General features: G+C 46.4%; 2 protein-coding genes across 2 annotated transcripts; one reads left to right on the top strand and one right to left on the bottom strand.

The window, feature by feature from the left end:
• The first annotated feature begins 475 nt into the window (after positions 1-475).
• On the top strand, positions 476-12,068 carry idh2 (isocitrate dehydrogenase (NADP(+)) 2). The gene is made up of 11 exons (XM_028959367.1): positions 476-649; positions 5,198-5,289; positions 5,715-5,880; positions 6,801-6,961; positions 7,067-7,210; positions 7,662-7,798; positions 8,348-8,499; positions 10,595-10,707; positions 11,010-11,107; positions 11,221-11,313; positions 11,685-12,068. Exons 1-11 carry the CDS (start codon positions 538-540, stop codon positions 11,767-11,769), a joined length of 1,353 nt encoding a protein of 450 aa, XP_028815200.1. The 5' UTR covers positions 476-537; the 3' UTR covers positions 11,770-12,068.
• znf710a (zinc finger protein 710a) lies at positions 11,919-19,611 on the bottom strand. The gene is given in 10 exon segments (XM_028958806.1): positions 11,919-14,119; positions 14,367-14,541; positions 14,627-14,818; positions 16,062-16,097; positions 16,099-16,137; positions 16,139-16,435; positions 16,438-17,094; positions 17,136-17,212; positions 17,287-17,623; positions 19,402-19,611. Coding segments are annotated over 10 exon segments (2,091 nt in total). The 5' UTR covers positions 19,519-19,611; the 3' UTR covers positions 11,919-13,955.
• Positions 19,612-21,231: the final 1,620 nt, after the last annotated feature.

The raw sequence follows: 21,231 nt of genomic DNA, 5'->3' as shown, positions 1-21,231 counted from the left end.
TATGTGACGATAACGTCGGTTCATGTTGACTCGACATCGAACCTGAAGTGTCAAGCGTTGCGGACTCACCGTTTTACCCCCACGAGCGGAAAAGTTTAATTACTGTGGTAATTATGCACCAATTAATGGCCAATAGGGAACAAGGACAGCTTCCCTTCACGGTGCTTTACAGAAAGCCCAAAGTGGCAGACGCACGACAGCGATTTGACGCTTCACCCCGTTCCACCCGCCGTGTCCTTATTCAGGCAGGGGGGTGGCGACCTCAACATTTTTCCTCCCAGTATGGTCGCCCACCCCGCGCTAAAATTAGTCGCCTGCTCGGGGACAAGGCGCCGAAACACGTACGCGCTGCGTGGGATTAAACGCTGCCTCCATGTTTACACGCGTCTACGTCGGCGCGGCCCGTCGCTAGCCCCGCCCCTCCCGCGCCGACGTAATCCTGCGTGGGGGCGGAGCCACGCCGCCCCGGCTTAATGCCCTACGCGGCGATTCATTCGACCCTTCCTGCGTCCGGACCGCAGTCGCTTCGGCTAAAACATGGCTGGCTACCTGAAGGCGCTGAGCTCCCTGTCCCGGACCGCCGGCGCCCTCCCGACACGGCCCGCGGTTCTCGCCCCCGCCGCCTGTCAGAGTTTGCAGCGGAGGAACTGTGAGTAGGCCGGCAGCAGCCCGGCCGCGGCTCTCACTTTCATTATATAAAAAAAAGAGGGGAGCCGGGGCGCCATCATCACCGCAGTTACCAGCAAGCAGACAACGACCCGGCCCGGCTGCGCGCTCGCCGCCGCCGCCGCCGACGGAGGCTGATAAGCGGGCGGGATCGACCCGGCGCGCCCCCCGTTAGTGGAGAAATTTCCGCCCGCCTTCCCGCCTCTGCCGCGCGGCCCGACCCGCAGACTCGATCGCACCCGGTTTCTTTGTGCGGCCCCACCGCTCCGATGGTCCCGGGGCGCAGTAACACGTCACTTCGCGTTTTACATCACGGTGGTACGAACACGGCGCCGGGATTACGGACGACTTTTGGCGCGAGTTGCGTGATGGGCGCCGCGCGTTTTGTCTTTTTTTTTTTTCCTCCCCCTCCTCCTCCTCTCGGTCGGATCGAGCTAGATCGTGTGAAGCGAACCGCCGCCGACCGTGAGCGCGTCGGTCGGATCGTTCTGCGGCTCCGGTCCTCCGCCCGCCTCCCCAAGGTCAGACATCCGAGCGCCGATTCCGCGACGGCGACGGCCGCCATGTCGACCCCGCACGGCGTTACAACGGCCAGTTGCAGCCTGGTCCCTCCATGTCTTACTTTGATCAGTTTGGCCCTAAATTCTCTCACTTACTCTCAATTCTCTCTAGTGAACGGTCCTCTGGTCTTATTGTTGAGCCAGAGGCACAGATTTTAGTTTTAAAAAGTGAGGAGGAGAAGTGAGTGGCGCTGAAAGAGGACGTGACTTTGTGGCCTGTGCAGTTGAAGGGCAGAAGGCCTTTTTATCTCCGGCCCTGCACATCCCGGTCCTCTGGCCGCAGCCTTCCGAATAGTCCCCTGCCGGTGCACTTTGCGTCATTTAGGCACGTAACTGTTTAACAATGGTCCAGAGGGACACCCGATCCCCGCTGCGCCGTATAATTGAGCCACAAAAGGGAGCAGCAGAGTCGTTTTTGGTGCTTTGTTACTGTTTTTTTTTTTTTTTTTTTTTTTTTATGAGTTTAGTGCAACCTCAGACTCAGGCACGTGACCTTGATTGTCATGACTTTTTTTTTTTTTTTTTAGTAAAGTCACCTTCGGTGGTGGTCGTAAAATGCACTGCGTGACCTGTGAGTGATGAGCTCAGGCCGAGCGCGAGACGTCTTGTTCCAGTTCGGTCACGAGGAGCGGTAATTGGAGCCGTGAACTTGGAGCGGCCTGCTCCCGGCCTGCGTGGACACGACTGGGAAATGCACCTCAGTGTTTTATTTTTTTTATTTTTTATAAAACCATGAGAAATAGGATAATGGGAGTTGTGGTGTGCGATGTCTGTGCAATCAGGCAGCGGACTGGGGAGCCGTTTGGTCGTGTTCTAAATTTAAAGAGGAGAAGCAGAAACAGATCTATTTATAGGCCAAACGTGGTTTTTAGGCCAGAAGTGTGTTGATGGCCCAGTGCAGACGACCCCGCCCGGTAACTTTAACCTCAATGAGGCTTAGGATTATAGTGTAACGTCCATTGCGACAGCAGGGTTTGGCGTGGGTGAACTTATCTTCACTGGCGTCCGTCTCAAACCCATTACCGACGGTTAATGGAATTACTGGGCTGGACTGCCGGGACTGACTAGGTAGTGTTAGTGTGTAGGTCGTTCACCTTCGTGGGTTGTGTGTCAAGAACAATGCCGGATTTTCAATAAGAAAATCCAGTGAGCCGTTTAGGAGCATTTCTGCTGGACGGTCCGTGTATATATGATCCGGAATGCCGTGTGGGAATGCTTGGCGCGTTTGTTTGCATCGCCCTTGGCGACTGAATGAATGCGGGCATGACTGCTGGTTATTTAATGTATGCAGCTTTCCTTGAAATGTTAAAGATAAGACTATCGTTTGCAAATATAACGAGGCTGATTCACGATAACCGCTGCAATAATTAATGGACATTTTAAGAATTGCTCAAGCAGCGTGCTTGAACTGGGAGGGGGCTGTGTGTCTTGCGAGTGAGGTTCTGAATAATTATTAGAATAAAAGCTGCCCTCTTGTGAAGTCACAGTAATTCAACTGTTATTAGATATCGTTTTCATCCATAGCTTGGGATAAAACAGCCATGTTCATTACAAGTTAATCTCGATTTTTGCACGGGGCCAATTTATTGCAATAAAAAAAATATCAGTGCAGCAATACAGCAAATTGGGCCTTTTGGGCATTCTGTACTGTGAATCATTCAAATTAATTTTACGAAGTAAATGGTAATGAAATTATACGCTTGAAGCAGTTTTTACATTGCTCGAAAGTAGAGTTTTGGAGCATGAAAGGTCAGAGGTCATTTGTCAGTACTTGCACTGATCCTGCAGAGTTCTGCTGGCTCGAGTATTTCGCTCCTTGCCGTGTGTTTTTAGAAGCAGGAGAATTTGGCGTAAGCTGGCGTGATCTCTAAGCCGCCTGACCCTCCACCCTCCATCCCAGTCCTCACTGCGTGTGATTAGCGACGGCCTCTGGGTTCCAGTAAGTCAGAGCCCTCCTGCTCTGAAATGCTGGCACATGGGCGCATCCTTCACTTTACAATGCCACACAAGAGTCAAAACTGCCAGAAGCCAGTCAGATATTTAAGATGGAAAGGGCGGTTTGATTAAAGGACAAGGGAATGTCAACTGGTCTTATCTAAATCCAGTAAATTCCGGCCCCTCGTGGAGTGTTTTTTTATCTGCCGAGGTGATAAAAGCGTATCAGCGCAGCTGTGATGCCGAGTGAACCTGGGGATTGTTCCAGCTGCCACTTCTCAGCCTCTCCTGGACTGTAGTTTATGTTAAACAGAGTAACATCAGAAGCTTCCACTCGGGGAGAACATCAGAAAGTCCCTTGTTCCACTCAAGCTCCTCCCACTGTTCCCCCACCCCCTGACACTGAGGTGTGGTGGTTTTTTGTGGAAGCTTTTGATAAAGACCTTTACTTTGACATTTTGGAGTCCTGGAGTGAACACCATCATGTTCAGAATACTGAATATTCAGAATACATGTCCCACCGTATCAGGGACATGTCCCTTACTACTGGGTACTTCAATATAAAGTTTGCCAAAAGCCATACAAGCAGTTTGAAAACTTGCCATGTGATGCATGGGACACAGAAAACTAGTCTCACTTGTTAAAATCAACCTATACAATAAACTTTTGTAAACTCTACAAGCATTCAGACAAAACTATTCACCAACTATAAAACTAACACCAAATGTATCAAAAACTGTGCAACATTTTATTTAAATAAAGATTTTGCAATACCAATATATGCAACTAAAATGGTGTGATGCACGGGACAACAATGTCTCCGGTGGAACAGCTACATGAGTGCTGTAAAGTTTAACATATGATGGCCAGTACTAAGAGTTAAAATATGGTGCATTGTATGAATATTTTAATGATTAAATAATTATATTTTAGTTATTATATATTTATTAAATATAACAATTAAATATTAACATATAATATTAAATGTAACATTTGAACTTTGAATGTCTGGGTTATGATAATGTGCATTGAATTTCATTGAAATTAGTCAAACATTTTACACTGCGAGAGGTAACAGTGTTGCAAATATCTGCAAAAGCTTCAGTTTTTTAAATACATTGAAATTTACATTTACAGCATTTATCAGACACCCTTATCCAGAGCGACTAACAATCAGTAGTTACAGGGGACAGTCCCCCTGGAGCAACTTAGGGTTAAGTGTCTTGCTCAGGGACACAATGGTAGTAAGTGGGATTTGAACCTGGGTCTTCTAGTTCATAGGCGAGTGTGTTACCCACTAGGCTACTACCACCCTAAATTAAATGATTTTCCACATTATCTGACTACCAATCTTAAATATTAGGACAAGTGTGAAAGTGAAGCGATTGTCATTGTGATACACTGCAGCACAGCACACGATGCTGACAACAAAATGAGTCCTCTGCTTTTAACCAATCACCCTTGAAAATGAATAAGTGCAAACATTGTTTTTTTTTTTTTTTTTGCGTTTAGGTTTCATTTTCCAGAGCATCACTCTATATACATAATTTAGCACTACTGTATATATTACTGACTAATATATATGTATTAGAGGTGTGCATTAGCAAAGATCTCATGATATGATGTGTATCATGGTACATGCGTCACAATATGATTTTATCATGATATCTTGATACTGTACACATTACGATATTCTACAAATGTAAAAAAAGAGCTGATATACAAGATGATGTGTACGATCTGTGTCAATCACATTATATTAATATTTCAGCCTAAACAGAAAATATCAATATTTTGAGGTCCCTGTATCAATACAATATCACCACTTAAAATATCACAATATATTGCTCTATCAACACCCCTTTATATATATATATATATATATATATATACACACACACACATACATTCATACATACATACATATAAAAGGATGTGTGAGTTTGTGCCAATAGGATCTGGCTGCTTGTGCTTGATCCTTGTAGAAGTAATTTGATGCCGGTGAATGACCCCAAATGCTATTTGTCTTTTGGCAGATGCTGATAAGCGCATCAAGGTGGCCAATCCTGTGGTGGAGATGGATGGCGATGAAATGACCCGGATCATCTGGGAGTTCATCAAGGAGAAGGTGCTGAACCCGGAACCAGTGGGAGGGATTGAGGCGGCGATTATAGCAGACAGGGGATGGGGCTGGCTGTGCCACGTCTCCTCTCCAGGGGTGGGGAGATGAGGCAGTGCCTGGCTGGTCTATTTCTGTATCCCTGGCTGACACGTGGATTTGAGCAGGGGAGATGTGGGGGGAGGGGATTATGGCTCCATGTTGAGGCAGGATTGGTTCCTCTGTGTGTGCAGTGACTGACTGGCTGAAGACCCCAATGGGACAGCAGATGGCAGCTTGCCCTTGTCCCCTTGCTGGCAGTGGGGTGAAAGCAGGGAGTTCTGTATTATGCAACCGTAATCGGACAGCGATGCTTTCTGTCTGCCTGAAGCTTTGTCATGATATCAGTTTACTGTAACTGGTGTTTCATCCTCATTTTCTTCACCCTCTAACAGCTCATCCTGTCCAACGTTGATGTGGAGCTGAAGTACTACGATCTGGGCCTTCCATACCGTGACCAGACTGACGACCAGGTCACCATTGACTCAGCGTTAGCCACCAAGAAATACAGTGTTGCTGTTAAATGTGCGACAATCACTCCTGATGAGGCCAGGGTCGAAGGTAGAGATCCCTCATTAAAGCATTTGGGTGGGGTGAGGGTGGGTGTTAGAGAGGGTTCAGATTAGTTGAGTTCTCTTTACACAAAATCATTAAGGCAGTTGTGTGGGAGTGTGTGGTACTGCACTAAAAAAAACACAGTAGCTAATTCTAAAAATCGTGATTTAACTTAATTGGTTTTAGAGGTCAAAATTAAGCAATACTGCACAGACATCGTTAGTTCAGATTTGAAAAGTGGCTTAAGAGAACTACACACCAACCAGTATGTTTAACATGGTCCTCTGGGTGGAGCAGATTTGGGTCAGGACCCATCCATTTAGAGTCAAGACCCCTAAAATTATTCACGAGTAGTTTAAGTCATTGGTTCTCAAACTGGTGATTCTCAGACTCCCTCTTGTGGAAAGCCTGTGATAATATTCACAACTGGTGTGTGTGTGTGTGTGTGTGTGTGTGTTGTTCTTTATATCCTCAGTGTAGTACAGTTTGACCGCTCTATTGGCAGTCAGGAAATACTAATGTTCATATTAGGAATAAAATTGCCTCCTGCTACTGTATTTAAATCAAACTAAAATGTTGTGTGATCGCAATGTACAGATAAAACACTTTTGCACTCACATTGTATGTTTTTGCTGGGAAAAAATGTTTCAGTACCATAGCAACCACTATGAAATCACCTTGTTTAACCGCTTATCTAGACACTTGGCCGTCTTCCAGACTACAGTGTGTGCCTGTTTCATGAAGTCTGTAGAATCTTTGTTTTAGTTGTTCATGTGTAAAATGGATTTAAAATGACTAATGTCAACTATCTACGAGTTTTTCTAGACTGTTAATCATACCTTCCTCTCTGTGCCAAATTAGTGTCCTTAAAATTGCCTTAATTATGCTAATGAAATGCTTTCTGGCACCATTCTTCACCCAAACAGAATTCAAGCTGAAGAAGATGTGGAAAAGCCCTAATGGAACTATCAGGAACATCCTAGGTGGCACCGTCTTCCGTGAGCCAATCATTTGCAAGAACATTCCCAGGCTTGTTCCTGGTTGGACACAGCCCATCACAATTGGCAGACATGCATTTGGCGACCAGGTCTGCTGTTCTTGGATGCCGTGGGCACCATCTGAATAAAAATAAGAGAAAAACTCTAATTAGTGTTTCCGTTTTTCGCACCCCCCACATCCTTCTGTTTTCCAGTACAGGGCAACAGACTTTGTGGTGGACCAGCCAGGCAAATTCAAGATCATCTTCAGCCCTGCTGATGGCAGCAAGGCCAAGGAGTGGGAGGTGTTTGACTTCCCTGCTGGTGGCTGTGGGATGGGCATGTATAACACCGATGAGGTGAGGAGGCCTCCGTTTACGCCACAGTGCATTTTGCTTAGTTATGGCGCTAAATAACTTGCCAGCCTTTCAGAGTATTCTCTGAAGCTTAGCCATCAAAACTTCAGACGTTTCAGTTTAATGAGTCGACTCAGACCTTTGTACTATTTGACTGGCGGGACGCAGATAAAGGAATGGCGAAGAGTACAGTAGTCATTTGTGCTCTGTCCATGAAAAGGCAGCTGAAATAACTTTGGTTTTGTTTGGGGTGCCTTCCCTGTTGTTCTGAGGAGGGAGGACTTCTTTTTTTTTTTTTTTTTTTTTTTTTCTGTCTTCCTCCAGCCTGTCAGCTGAAGAGTAATGGGGTCATTGAGAAGATATTTCTCAAGCAGAGGCCCTTCACCTTCTCTCTGAAGGCGTTGGGATATTATCCATTTACCATCTGATCTGTGCGCTCCTCTCTCCTATCCAGTCGATCACTGGCTTCGCTCACAGCTGCTTCCAGTATGCCATCCAGAAGAAGTGGCCTCTCTACATGAGCACCAAGAACACCATCCTAAAAGCCTATGACGGTCGCTTCAAGGACATCTTCCAGGACATTTTTGAAAAGTGAGTCGTGTCTTTCACAAAGTGTTGCACAGCAAACCATTGAAATAGTTCTGGGATCACTTGGTGAGTTAAGTGTCCTGAACAAGATTTTCACTGTCACACAGGCATTGATTGTTTAAATAGATAGAATAAGGATAGATGACAAGGCTGAACACTAGTTATGGGAAATTATGATGTAATAAAAAATATATATAATTTGTAATGTTTTACATTATGATAAATTGACTTACAGCCTCTAATTAATTGTAATATCATTTTTTTTACACTAATGAAAAGTTATGGCTTCAAAAATTCATGGTCCTCACTCAAAGCAAAAAAAGAAGAGAGTCTTGTGTTGAACGATACACAGGGGACACTGTATCTATGCAGGGTTCCCTTCAGGCCCTAACACTGTTGTCTTGCACTGCTGTGTGACACTCGTCTGGTTTGGGTGGGGAGTGGAAGTGTCATCTCTGAAGTCAAAGATTAAGCTTTTTTTCTGTGAATCATTAGTGCGAGGCGACTTTTACAAGCATGTACTCACAAGCCCTGTCTCTGTGCGGTGCTCAGGAACTACAAACCCCAATTTGACAAGCTGAAGATCTGGTATGAGCACAGGCTCATCGATGACATGGTGGCCCAGGTGCTGAAGTCCTCTGGCGCCTTTGTGTGGGCATGCAAGAACTATGATGGAGACGTACAGTCTGACATCCTTGCTCAAGGTAAGGGAGATGTAGGTGGAATTAGTTCTGGAACTTTGTATACTTTTTCCTTTCAATTGGACACATTTGTTTTATTTGCATGGATGCAGAATACTGGCTTGCCAGTATAGGACCACCAGATAGGACCACAAAGGTTTGAACTATTGGTGGTGGAACAAGACATCAAATGAGTGTTCAATAAAGTGACATTCACTTTGCATGCTTGAAACGCTGGGAGAATATGAAAAAAGTTTTTTCCAAGACTTGCTGGAAAGTACAGGGAGTGTAGAATTATTAGGCAAGTTGTATTTTTGAGGAATAATTTTATTATTGAACAACAACATGTTCTCAATGAACCCAAAAAACTCATATCAAAGCTGAATATTTTTGGAAGTAGTTTTTAGTTTTAGCTATTTTAGGGGGATATCTGTGTGTGCAGATGACTATTACTGTGCATAATTATTAGGCAACTTAACAAAAAACAAATATATACCCATTTCAATTATTTATTTTTACCAGTGAAACCAATATAACATCTCCACATTCACAAATATACATTTCTGACATTCAAAAACAAAACGAAAACAAATCAGCAACCAATATAGCCACCTTTCTTTGCAAGGACATTCAAAAGCCTGCCATCCATGGATTCTGTCAGTGTTTTGATCTGTTCACCATCAACATTGCGTGCAGCAGCAACCACAGCCTCCCAGACACTGTACAGAGAGGTGTAATGTTTTCCCTCCTTGTAAATCTCACATTTGATGATGGACCACAGGTTCTACGATAGGGTTCAGATCAGGTGAACAAGGAGGCCATGTCAGTAGTTTTTCTTCTTTTATACCCTTTCTTGCCAGCCACGCTGTGGAGTACTTGGACATGTGTGATGGAGCATTGTCCTGCATGAAAATCATGTTTTTCTTGAAGGATGCAGACTTCTTCCTGTACCACTGCTTGAAATGGTTTTCCAGAAACTGGCAGTAGGACTGGGAGTTGAGCTTGACTCCATCCTCAACCCGAAAAGGCCCCACAAGCTCATCTTTGATGATACCAGCCCAAACCAGTACTCCACCTCCACCTTGCTGGCGTCTGAGTCGGACTGGAGCTCTCTGCCCTTTACCAATCCAGCCACGGGCTCATCCATCTGGCCCATCAAGACTCACTCTCATTTCATCAGTCCATAAAACCTTAGAAAAATCAGTCTTGAGATATTTCTTGGCCCAGTCTTGACGTTTCAGCTTGTGTGTCTTGTTCAGTGGTGGTCGTCTTTCAGGCTTTCTTACCTTGGCCATGTCTCTGAGTATTGCACACCTTGTGCTTTGGGCACTCCAGTGATGTTGCAGCTCTGAAATATGGCCAAACTGGTGGCAAGTGGCATCTTGGCAGCTGCACGCTTGACTTTTCTCAGTTCATGGGCAGTTATTTTGCACCTTGGTTTTTCCACACGCTTCTTGCGACCCTGTTGACTATTTTGAATGAAATGCTTGATTGTTCGATGATCACGCTTCAGAAGCTTTGCAATTTGAAGAGTGCTGCATCCCTCTGCAAGATATCTCACTATTTTTGACTTTTCTGAGCCTGTCAAGTCCTTCTTTTGACCCATTTTGCCAAAGGAAAGGAAGTTGCCTAATAATTATGCACACCTGATATAGGGTGTTGATGTCATCAGACCACACCCCTTCTCATTACAGAGATGCACATCACCTAATATGCTTAATTGGTAGTAGGCTTTCGAGCCTATACAGCTTGGAGTAAGACAACATGCATGAAGAGGATGATGTGGACAAAATACTCATTTGCCTAATAATTCTGCACTCCCTGTATTTAGTGAATCTGATAAAGGCAATACGCGGTCGTTTTGATTTAAACGTAAGCTTTCACACTAATTAAAATGCATGTACAGTGTATTTTATATTACACTTCAAAACCAGTTAGTATTCTTAATTGTTTCCATGTAATAAATTATTATAAATGGATTAGAGACTAACTTTCTAATCCTATGACCTATACATATAATTGATTAATTAATAAGTGTTCACCAATTTTATTGGAAAAGGGGGAAATGGTCATGGTTGTATTTTTGTTATTTGTCTGAACATCTTCTCTTTATCTGCAGGCTTTGGCTCTCTGGGTCTCATGACTTCTGTGCTTGTGTGTCCTGATGGAAAGACCATTGAGGCAGAAGCAGCTCACGGCACGGTCACCAGACACTACCGTGAACACCAGAAGGTTTGCTTCTGATGTCTGTTCTGCTGCTGTGGCCCACCCTGGGACACACCCTACACCCTGAAGCTTTTCATATACTATGATTTATGAGTAATGATATTCATTCCTTGGATGAGAGTAGGCAGTCGAAGTGGCTTTGTATGTAGAGGAGACTGCCACCTTGTGGCTAAGCCAGAACCATTTTTGACCAGCACGACTGTGTAAAGCTGTGACTTTCACCATTTGATGGCTACTTTTGCATATTAAAAACTACCCTTTTGGTTTTTTTTTTATAATGTAAAATTTTTGTGTTTAATGTTTTAAAGGGACGGCCAACTAGCACTAACCCCATTGCTAGCATCTTTGCTTGGACAAGGGGCCTGGAACATCGTGGAAAACTTGATGGAAACCCAGATCTGATCAAGTATGTGGACTCCGCTGCAGTGATTTAGTTAACATGACTTGGTAATGGCTGAGCTGAGCAGGAGATAATTTTTTCTTTTGTATGTATATAAGATGTATATTTTGATTCCGCAGGTTTTCCCAAACCCTGGAGCGTGTGTGTGTGGAGACTGTGGAGAGTGGAGTGATGACCAAGGACCTGGCTGGCTGTATTCACGGCCTTGCTAAGTGAGTGCCATTTCCTACACTACTTTGAAATGTATGATGGGACAGGAGGCGCTGAGATCCTACCAGCAATGCACCCTTTCTGCTGAGAAATGGGGCTGATTAGTTCAGTGACCTGACAAATGCCAAATGCATTTCAAGTTCTAGCTCATTAGTGATCAATTTCTTAACAAATATTTAGAATCTGGATCATGACCCTATCAGTTCAGCTTTCACAGATTCGCTCTAGCATCCCACCATCACGTTAGAATCACTGCTTTGTTGTAAGTCATATCTGCCCATCATTGGTCCTTGTCTGATTGAATTACAAAGTGACATGGTACGCATCTGCTGGCATCTGTGAAATATTTTGAACCCTGCTGTCTCTTTTGCAGTTGCAAGCTAAATGAGCACTACGTCAACACCACAGACTTCCTAGACGCCATCAAGAATAATCTGGACAAAGCCTTGGGCAAATGAAGGACTAGTAGAAGACAATGAGCCTGAAATGACAGCGTTTTTTTTTTTTTTGTACCTCATTTTTAACTTAAAGGTCATGAAACCACAGGTTTTCTTAGAAATGAAATGTAAAAAAAAAACCTAGAGAAGTTTGTACAGTAGTGTAATAGTGTCCTGCTATTCCATCGTTTCACTGTCACTTGTCCTTCTTAGGGTCACCAAGGTTCTGTATTTTTGTAAGATGAAGTACTGTATGCCAATGCTGTATAATAACATGTATGACATGAGCCCTCTAATAAATTCTTGTCATTAGACCTCAAGGACAGTCCTGTCAATCAATGCTCAGACCACCGTTTTAAGGTAAATAAGTGTGTTAATTTACAATATTGTCTGAAACACAACATTTAACATAGATTTCTATCAACTGCATATTCACATCAATGTGCAACATAAAACGAAGCTCTGTCAAATCTATAAAAACTTAAAAATTACTTTGCATTCGCACTAAAGCTGCAAAGGAAGTAAAAGCATAGCGCCCATATTTGCATTTCTTAAAACTGTACAGAACTATCAAGAATACCTTGCTGGCAGGTGTTGCCAGTATAAAGCTAAGCAGAGAGAAACCAAGAATACATTGCGAATTTCCCCAATCATTCTCTGCTGGGTCTATGGCCCTGTCACATGTCGGCAGACTGTCGTTCATCACTTCAAACCGCTGTGCAGCATGATGGATCGCACACTCTCGCACACACACAAGGGCAGTTAATATTTCTGTCCAAAGTTTTGAGGGCAATCCTTTTCAGATTCATCCGTGGAAACCATAAATGGCCCTAAGAGTGACTGGTACGCATTATTTTTGAAGATTTTATGTTCCATGAAGGTTGAAATGAGAAGGACATACACTTGATGCTTAGGAAATGGCGGCGGCTGCTGCTGCTGCACGGATGAAGAAGGGGGTAGGGGGGTGGGAAGAAAGCGAAAGAAATGGAGGAGGATACCGACTGCCAGGATTCAATCTGATGGAAAGATCTCGGCTCTCATTAAAAATGAAATATTAGCAGACTGGCACTGGGCTGCAGGAGATCTTAACTCTGAAGATTATAACAGAGAGTTGGGAGTGTTAATAATATAAAAGGGCCTTTTCAATCTCCATCTCAATAGCCAAGTTCGGCAGGAGGGATCTCAGGCACTTTGGTCTTCTGAAAGATACATAGGGTAGCCCTGAACACTAGCCAAAAGGAATAAATGAAGATCCATACATCTGCAGCGCAAGGTAATCAGTAGCTCCTTATAGATGCTTATAGATTAGAAAGTGGTGGCCTAGAGGTTAAGGGAGGACACACCGTGTGCTGTGCTGCAGTGTCTCACAATGTCACTTCACTTTAAGTCTCTCTTTCAGATGTACAGGTCATGGTAATCAGAATCAGTTTGCATTATTGGGAGAACCCAGTAACCACTCAGTACATCAGGAGCCCATGCAAGCAAACGTCAGAAACATCCAAACTGCCAGTTGTATATGGTGCGTTGCAGTCATAGAACGACAGAATGCTGCTCAGGCCACGCCCACAGAGAACCAGGCACTGGACGTGTTCATCAAATACAAACAATTCACTGACTTACAAATCCCACATGCGGCTGCTTCAAACGTTTACAAGAGAGCTGCAGAAATGTAATTTCAACAAAAATCACAGTGTGTTAGAAACATTTCTAAATCAAAACGGGCCAAAAAAAAAAGATAATTTTTTTTAAGACGAATGGAACAGAAAAAAATTTATATATATTAACGCTGTCAGCTTTGGTATATCCAAGCTACTTGATGTACTGTACACAGTAGGGCAGTGGATGGATCTCTGACCCTTTTCACTAATGTGCTTTAATGGGGGGGAGGACTGTGGTCAGTGGACAGCCCTCTTATGTTTTAAGCGCCTCACTATGGCTGTATGCTTCACAACACTTATGGATTACCTTCTGGATTAACTGGCCGGCCTAAAACTAGAATACAGCTGTGGGGGAAGGAGTGTTTTACAGTAAACCAATAAAACATGAGTTTTCATTTAAAATGAAAGTCATATGACAACACAAGTGCCATTTATCCAGTGTTCTCCAGACCGACTCCATCACTCAGCAGACATCATGCCAGCCTACATCATGAACTTAAAGGGTGTGAAAAAGCCCGCTATGATGGTATGACTGTCCATTTCGTCCTTTCATGGCGTTGAGTAGCGAGTGGCGGCCTTGCTGTAACTGTAGTAGGCAAGTTCGGCGAGCTTTCCCATTTCTTGTGCGTTGTTGCTCGCCAGGTTTTCCCTCTCGCTGAACTCGAAGCTTTCCTCCTCATACTCTTCCTGTCCCTCCATGTCTGGAAGGGCATCTGAGGAAGGAAACAAGCACAAAAAACCATGAGCACAGGCCAGCCTTTAGATCCAACAAAGGCCAGACTTGCTGTCTCTCTCCAAAAACGCCGCTCCTGCGCATTTCTCAGTATAACTCCCAGCTAGCCGTTCAAAACAAAATCCCATTTTTAAACCACGGCCAATGCTACCTCACCTACATTTACACAACAGCGATTAGCATGGGGGCTGTGAGACGAACTGATAAAAGATGGCCCCTCTTTTCACCTTGCCCGTCAGGCGAGACGTCCAGAATGCCGTGCTTGACCTTCATGTGGCGACTGAGGTTGCCCTTCAGGTTGAATTTGCTGGAGCAGTAAGGGCACTTGAAGGGCTTGCTGCCAGCGTGGAGGTGCATGTGTCCCAGAAGGTTGTACATTCTGTTAAAAGACTTCCCGCACACCTGCGGCGGCAAAAGACATAAAATTATGTTCAATTCGCACATATTCAACAGGAAGCTACAGGGTCCGGTAGGACCACGCCATCACCTTGCATTTGAAGGGCTTGACGGGCAGGTGGACAATCATGTGCGTTTTGAGGGTCTGCTTCTGGACGAAGGTCTTGAAGCAGACGTGGCACTGGAAAGGGCGGACGCTGGTATGGATCAGCATGTGCCTCTTCAGATTGGCCGAGAGGGTGAACTCCCGTGAGCACACGTCACACTTAAACTCCTTCATGCCCTGTGGTTGGAGAGGTAGACACAGCACGCTGGGGTTAGGCTCATTTTGGACATGCCATTTAATATTCAATAGAAGTTTCATTTTTTTTAATACTATTTTCCCCTCTCTTTCTTTCTCTAGCTTATCTTGTCAGGCTACAGTGGCCGGAGGCAAGATGAGGCAATAGTGGGATGGAGGAGGAAGGAAGAGAAGGGGGAAACGAAATTCCTGTTGCCATAGACACAGTGCAATCTATAAGAAGGGGGGAAAAAACTCAGTTGTCTATCTGCTATGCACTGAGGAAAAAGAGAAAAGCACACAGACAGACAATCTGCAGTCAGGAGCCATACACATGCTGCAGGCCCAACGCCGCAGCTCCACCAAGTGTCAGCTCTCAGCCACAGACTGCTGACCAATGACGTGGGCGTGTTCGGCGAAAAGAAGTGACTAGTTACACATTGACACGGCTTAATGGTCAACCTCCGGTGGCTGAAAACTCTCACAAGGAGCAATAAAGATAACAGGACTCTGTGAAGAGTTATCGCGAGGAAACGGTACGCTGGTGAAATTAGGGCGAGGGATGATGATGATAAAAATAAAAAAGGAAAGTGCGAGTTTCTCTTGCTCCGCTTCCTTCAGGACATCACTGCAAAAAATATGCTAATTGAAGTGTCCCCCCACTTAAACAAACACAACATGCTAACGTCACTCGCCCACCAGTCACTAGTGCACCCCTCCCCGCCAGCACCCAGGTGACGGTTGACGCTGGCACTGAGCGCCATGCCGGTGTTTTAGTGGATCCTGGCAGATTTTTACTTACAGACAGCCGAGCCATGCGAAGAAACGGTAATGAATTATGTCCCAGCTATTCATGGAAGGGGAAGTATTGGTTACAGTGTGACACGCTGCAAGAAGCCCCACCCTGGTGGCCACTGGATGCATGAGGCGGGGCCACTGAACCGGCTGTGTTTGCACTAGAACCTGTTGGGTGCTGCCACCAAAGAAAATCCGATGTACAATGGTCTGGCTGCTCTTATTAGCCTTTTTTAACGTCACATTATTATCTTGGTAATTACAGACAGGATTTTTCGTGGCTTTTCTCTTCTTAATGAGTGGCTCACGACGGCTGTATTTATTTTACAGAGGTACGGGTACACGTCCGAGATGTAATGTAATGGAGGGTAGGGGGGAAAAGTGTCCGTTTGACATGCAGGTGACGTTTGGGGGGGGTGGGGGGTGGTATAAGCCAGTGAGGTTTCAGTACCTTGTGTTCGACGGCCTGCTGTTTCAGTACCTTGTGCCGTGAGTGCATGCTGCTTGAGGTGGTGGATTTGGACGAAACTCCATCCCGCACTCGGGGCAGACGAAGGGCCGCACGTTCTGGTGCTTCATCAGGTGGTTCTGCAGCTGGCTGCGGTAGGCGAAGGACTTGTGGCACTCCGTGCACTGGTAGGTGGAGGGACCCTGGTGGCTCGCCTGGTGGCGCTTGAGATGGGCGTGCGTGGGGAACTCCAGGCCGCACTGGGTGCAGACGTGGCAGTGGCCGTTCTCGTGCTTGGCCTCGTGGGAGCGCAGCTCGCTGGGGTAGGCGAAGCCGCGGCCACAGAAGCGGCAGCTGTAGGGCTTGACGTCGGTGTGTGCTGCAGCATGTGCCGCTTCAGGTGGCTGGTCTGGGTGAAGGCCTTCTTGCAGACGGTGCACTTGTGCGGCCGGGTCCCCTGGTGGGTCAGCAGGTGAGTCTGCAGGTGGCTTGGCTGCTTGAAGAGCTTGCCGCAGTGCAGACACTCATGCGGCTTGATGCCATTGTGACCCAAGATGTGCGTGACCAGGTTGTACTTGGACGTGTAGGACTTCTCGCACATGCGACACTTCCAGCGCTTGAGACCCTCGCCAACGTCCACGCAGTAAGACTCGTCTATCTGCACGTTGATGTCCAAACGGTCAATCTGCATGCGCCGACCCAGGGACCCTTCCCCCTCCGGGTGCTCGGCCCACATCATGGATTGGCCACCTTCCTCGAAATCCCCCTGCAGGCCCATTTCAGACGTTTCGTAGCTCACCACGCTGGACTCATAATAACGCCTCAGCACCCGTCTCTCCTCTTCCTCCGGGCTCTTCAGCACAACGGCCCGTCCCTCTTCCTCGTCCCTCTCCTCCTCCTCTCTCCTGCACGCCTCCTTTCCTTGTGCCAGTTCGTGCTGTGCCCCTCTGCTTGGCTCGGCGGGCTCGCGCTCCTGCCGCGGGTCCGGCTGTGGCTGCTGCCCGACGGCCGACTCTCTTGTGTATTCGGGACAGTCCTACAGCAGCGCTCCTCCTTCAAAGGTCCCCTTTGTGGGGCCAAGTCCATCGGCTGCTCCAACCGGCCCGGGCTGCTGGGGTCACATGAGGCAGACGCAGGATATTCTGCCTCCTCTCCTTTAATGTTGATGTGGGCATGTGTGGTCAGGGGCCTTTCTGTGGGAACCCCGGCCTCTATTATAATCTTGGGCTTGCGGGTTTTCCCACGTGGTCCTGGACGTCTCCGTTTGTCCATTCCTGTTCCTCATCTAGAGGCTCTGCCAGGTAGTCACCATTGGCCCCAATCAGCTGGTCGGCGTACTCGTACTCTGTGGTCTCGGACGGAGGGGGTGGTTCACGTCCCTCTCCTGTATAGAAGCCATTGGGGGCAATGGTGGCACCAAAAATCTCATTTTGGGATATAAGGCCCAAAACAGCAGCCTGGGCCAGAGACAACACCACCACCGGGTCCGTCTGGGTGCCGGCATCCACCGACTGCTCCATCAGTTTTGGGTAGTACCTGACCAGTGGCTTCTCTTGCTCCTCTGACTGGAAAAAAAAAGAAACTGCAGTCAGCACTAGAAAATCTGCAGGATCTCGCTGTCCCATCTTAGAGGTTCAGACAATATGTCCATCATGTTAGGATGTTATGGAACACCCTTCCTTATGCACTGACAAACCAGACCTCCACCCATTCAACCAGCCTTAAAGTAAAAAACCATGACTTCGAGAGCACGGTTACAGAGACGGAGCTGCATTCTGACAGCGCCTCTCCCCCCTCTGAGAATCTAACAGCGAGAGGAGGCATTATGTGCTCCAAGATAACACCAGATCTGTGCAAGCGTCTCACTTCCTTCCTAAACACTTTTTTTAAATAATACCGAGAACAAAGGAGAACCAAGGTCCAACCAGGAAGTTCACATCCGTGGACTGTCCACGCCACTTCCTGTGGACTGCAGAGCACTGGGCTCCTTGCACTGTTGCTACCGGCGACACTAATAATGGCACACTACCCCAAGTCACCGCCGCTCAACACACTCCGTCCACTCAGAGGTCATGGTTCACTTTTCCTGCTAAAATGAGACAAACGCCTGCAATGAAGTGGTGAGAGGTGAGCAACTACTTACAATTTCACTGATTACATTGTTAAAAACAGGTCACATCTGATGCACCAGCTCCCTTCTAAATTTCCTAATACGCCCACCTTCACCCCAAACTACTTTCAGCTCTGGGCCACATATACCTTTCAAAGGATTTGGGGAAAACTACTGCATTGTAACACTCTACCAACATGCTGGAAAAAATGTGACATAAAGACACAAGGTGAAAGAAACCGAGGGAATAAGAAACGAATGAAGGGGGCTATGGACGGGTGTGTTGGGTGCCCTGATAACCACATCATTTCTAATTATTGCTTCTAAAGTAGTTAAAGGGAGAAAGGTAGAGAGGAAGAGATACACAAGACTGTGTGTTTGTGTGTGTGTGCGTGTGTGTGTGTGTGAGTGAGTGAGTGAGTGAGTGAGTGAGTGAGTGAGTAAGAGAGGACAGAGAGCAGACAGGGAGAGAAAGAGGGAGAGGCAAGGAGGGGGGAGATTGAGTGAGCATGTGAAAGGAGAGAGAGAGAGAGAAAGAAAAAGAGAGTGAGAGAAGAGAGCAAGATAGAGAAAGGAAAAAGAGAGGGAGGTGCAGTGGGGGGTGAGAGAATAAAAAGAAAGAAAGAAAGAAAGAAAGAAAGAAGGGTGGGGGTGAGAGGAAGGAAAGGAAAAAAACAACAAAATGGCAAGATGAAAGGCAGACAAAATGAGAGACAGAAAGACTAATGAGGGAAAAACAGACAAGTGTGTGTTTGTGCATGTGTGTATGAGTGTGTGCTGTGTGTGTGTGTGTGTGTGTGCAAGACAGCGCCTCAAACAGTGCAAAAAGGTGAAACGAACGTGAAACATAGTTGAAGAAACAGACCGAAGTGAGACTGAAGAACGGTAATGGTAGAGAGGGACAGACAGGGAGTGGTAGAGAGACAGGTGTGGAGAGAGAGAGAGAGAGAGAGAGAGAGAGAGAGAGAGAGAGAGAGTTCGGATACTCTTATCGATAATGATGTTCCTGATGCTGCCGCGGCACTCTGTAGAAGGTAAAGTAATCTCCTTTTCCCTACTGAGAGACACAAGAACGTGACGGACATTTAACATGAAATAAAGCAGGAAGAAGGAGGAGGAGGAGGAAGAGGAGGAAGAGGAAAAGCAGCAGAGGCGCAGAGAGACATTCACCTGTGACAGCGGTGTACTGTACATACTGTTGGCAGGCGGGCGGCCAGTCAGTCAGTCACTCACCACATTGCTCCTGGTGTGATGTTTGAGGTGTTTCAGGGACCTCATCCTTAAGAGAAATGAGGGAGGCGAAAAAACCCCACTCCCATTTATATCTGTGGGAGAGAGGGGCGGTGCCATGGCTCATCCTCCTCCTACTGTTGCTGTTATCAGAACTGACTGAGCCTGCCCCCCTCCACACACACACACACACACACACACACAGTATCACCCCATTTCTTTCTTTCTCTTTCTCTCTGCCTCTCCCTCCCTCTCACACACTCCCTCGGCTCGTTCTTTCCCTTTCCCTCTTTCTTTCTCCATCTCACGCACACACAAACACACATTATCTCTTTCTCACGCACACACACACCTTTTGGCGTGACCCTTCGACAAACATATTTCTGTCAGCAGCACACACACACAAACACAAGCACTGCTTTCTCTTATTTAAACACATGCTATGCATTTAAAACCATACCTAACAACACACACACACACACACACACACACACACACATGTCTGAATCTCCTGGCACACAGTGTATGAGTGGAGGTGTGTCTGTCTGTGGCGAACTGTCAGACCTGCTGAAATCTCCACTTTTCCCTCCTCGTCTGTTTATTCCACTAGTGCAATTAATGAAGCCGCGAGAGGCAGGAATTAAAGTCGGAGATGCCGAGAAGAGAATGAGTGACGAAAGAAAAAAGAAAAAAACAGCGGAGAGAGAGAGAGAGAGAGAGAAAAGCAGTTTGGAAAGAGAGGGAGGGAGTGAGACAGACATGGGGGAGAGAGAGAATAAGAGGAAGAGGGAGGGGAGTGCGACTGAGAGGTAGAGAGATAGAGAGAGAGGAAGGGGGGGTTGAATGAGAGAAATAGAAAAGAGAGAAAGGTGGGGGGTGGGGGGTGGGGGAGGGCGAGAAGAAGAGAATGCAGCAAAAAAAGAAGAGGAGGAAGAGAGAGGAAGGGAGAGACTGGGGGAGGGGGAGCATAAGAAAAGATGAGGTCAAAGAAAAGAAAGAGGGAGAAAGACAGAAAGAATAGGGAGAGAGAGTGTGCTTGAGAGGGGGTGGGGAATGAAAAAAGAGAGAGAGTGGAGGAAGGCTGAAAGAGAGAACGCAGTGAAAGAGAGAGAGAGCAGGGGGAGGGAGGGCAGGAGGAAAGAGGGAGAGGAGCAAAAGGAAAAAGAAGAAAAGGGGGATGGTGGAGTGTGAAAATAAAAAGAAGAGTCCATCAGCGAGAGAGGGGGGAGTGCAGAGTGAAGGAAGGGGGGGGGGTGAAGAGAGGAAAGGAGATAGAGGGAGGGAGGGAGGGAGGGAGGAGAGGAGAGAGAAAGAGAGAGGAAAAGGAGAAGAAAAAAAACAGCAAGGAAAGACATTAACTATTGAACTTCCAGATTTCTTTGGGGCTGTGTTTGGGTAAAAGTGTGGTAAAGTACCTGCCTGTGTGTTGTGCTGCTGGGTGTGTGCTTAGGTTCTCGCATATCCATCCGACACCCCCCTTCAATCTCTATCTCTCTATCTCACACACACACACACACACACACACACAGGTATAGGATTATAACAACTGCTTCCTGGTAACCCATTAACAACACGTTCACTAACTACCACAGCACTGGACACTAAACACACCACCAGGGGCTGATGGGTAATTCACCTGCACCAGCCAATCAAGTTCTGCTCGTGTAAAGGCTAAAAAGTACGATCCCTGAAGAAGAACACGAACATTATGGGCGAGCGTTCCGCAGACGGAGGAAGGGAGGAGGGGAGAGATATGGAAAGAGAGATATGGGAGAGAGGGAGAGAGAGATATGGCAGCAGAAAGAATGAGAGGGAGAGAGAGACAGAGAGAGA

Source organism: Denticeps clupeoides, chromosome 17 (assembly GCF_900700375.1).
Source record: "Denticeps clupeoides chromosome 17, fDenClu1.1, whole genome shotgun sequence".
Taxonomy (NCBI): Eukaryota; Metazoa; Chordata; class Actinopteri; order Clupeiformes; family Denticipitidae; genus Denticeps; species Denticeps clupeoides.
The sequence above is the reverse complement of the archived record's forward strand: the minus strand, read 5'-3'. Positions and strand labels throughout refer to the sequence as shown.

Excerpts from the sequence above, each read along its gene's own strand:
- idh2 (XM_028959367.1), top strand. The coding sequence starts at position 538 with ATGGCTGGCTACCTGAAGGCGCTGAGCTCCCTGTCCCGGACCGCCGGC. Across the intron at positions 5,290-5,714 it reads GGGAGTTCATCAAGGAGAAG|CTCATCCTGTCCAACGTTGA; the intron begins GTGCTGAACCCG and ends ACCCTCTAACAG. Across the intron at positions 5,881-6,800 it reads TGATGAGGCCAGGGTCGAAG|AATTCAAGCTGAAGAAGATG; the intron begins GTAGAGATCCCT and ends TCACCCAAACAG.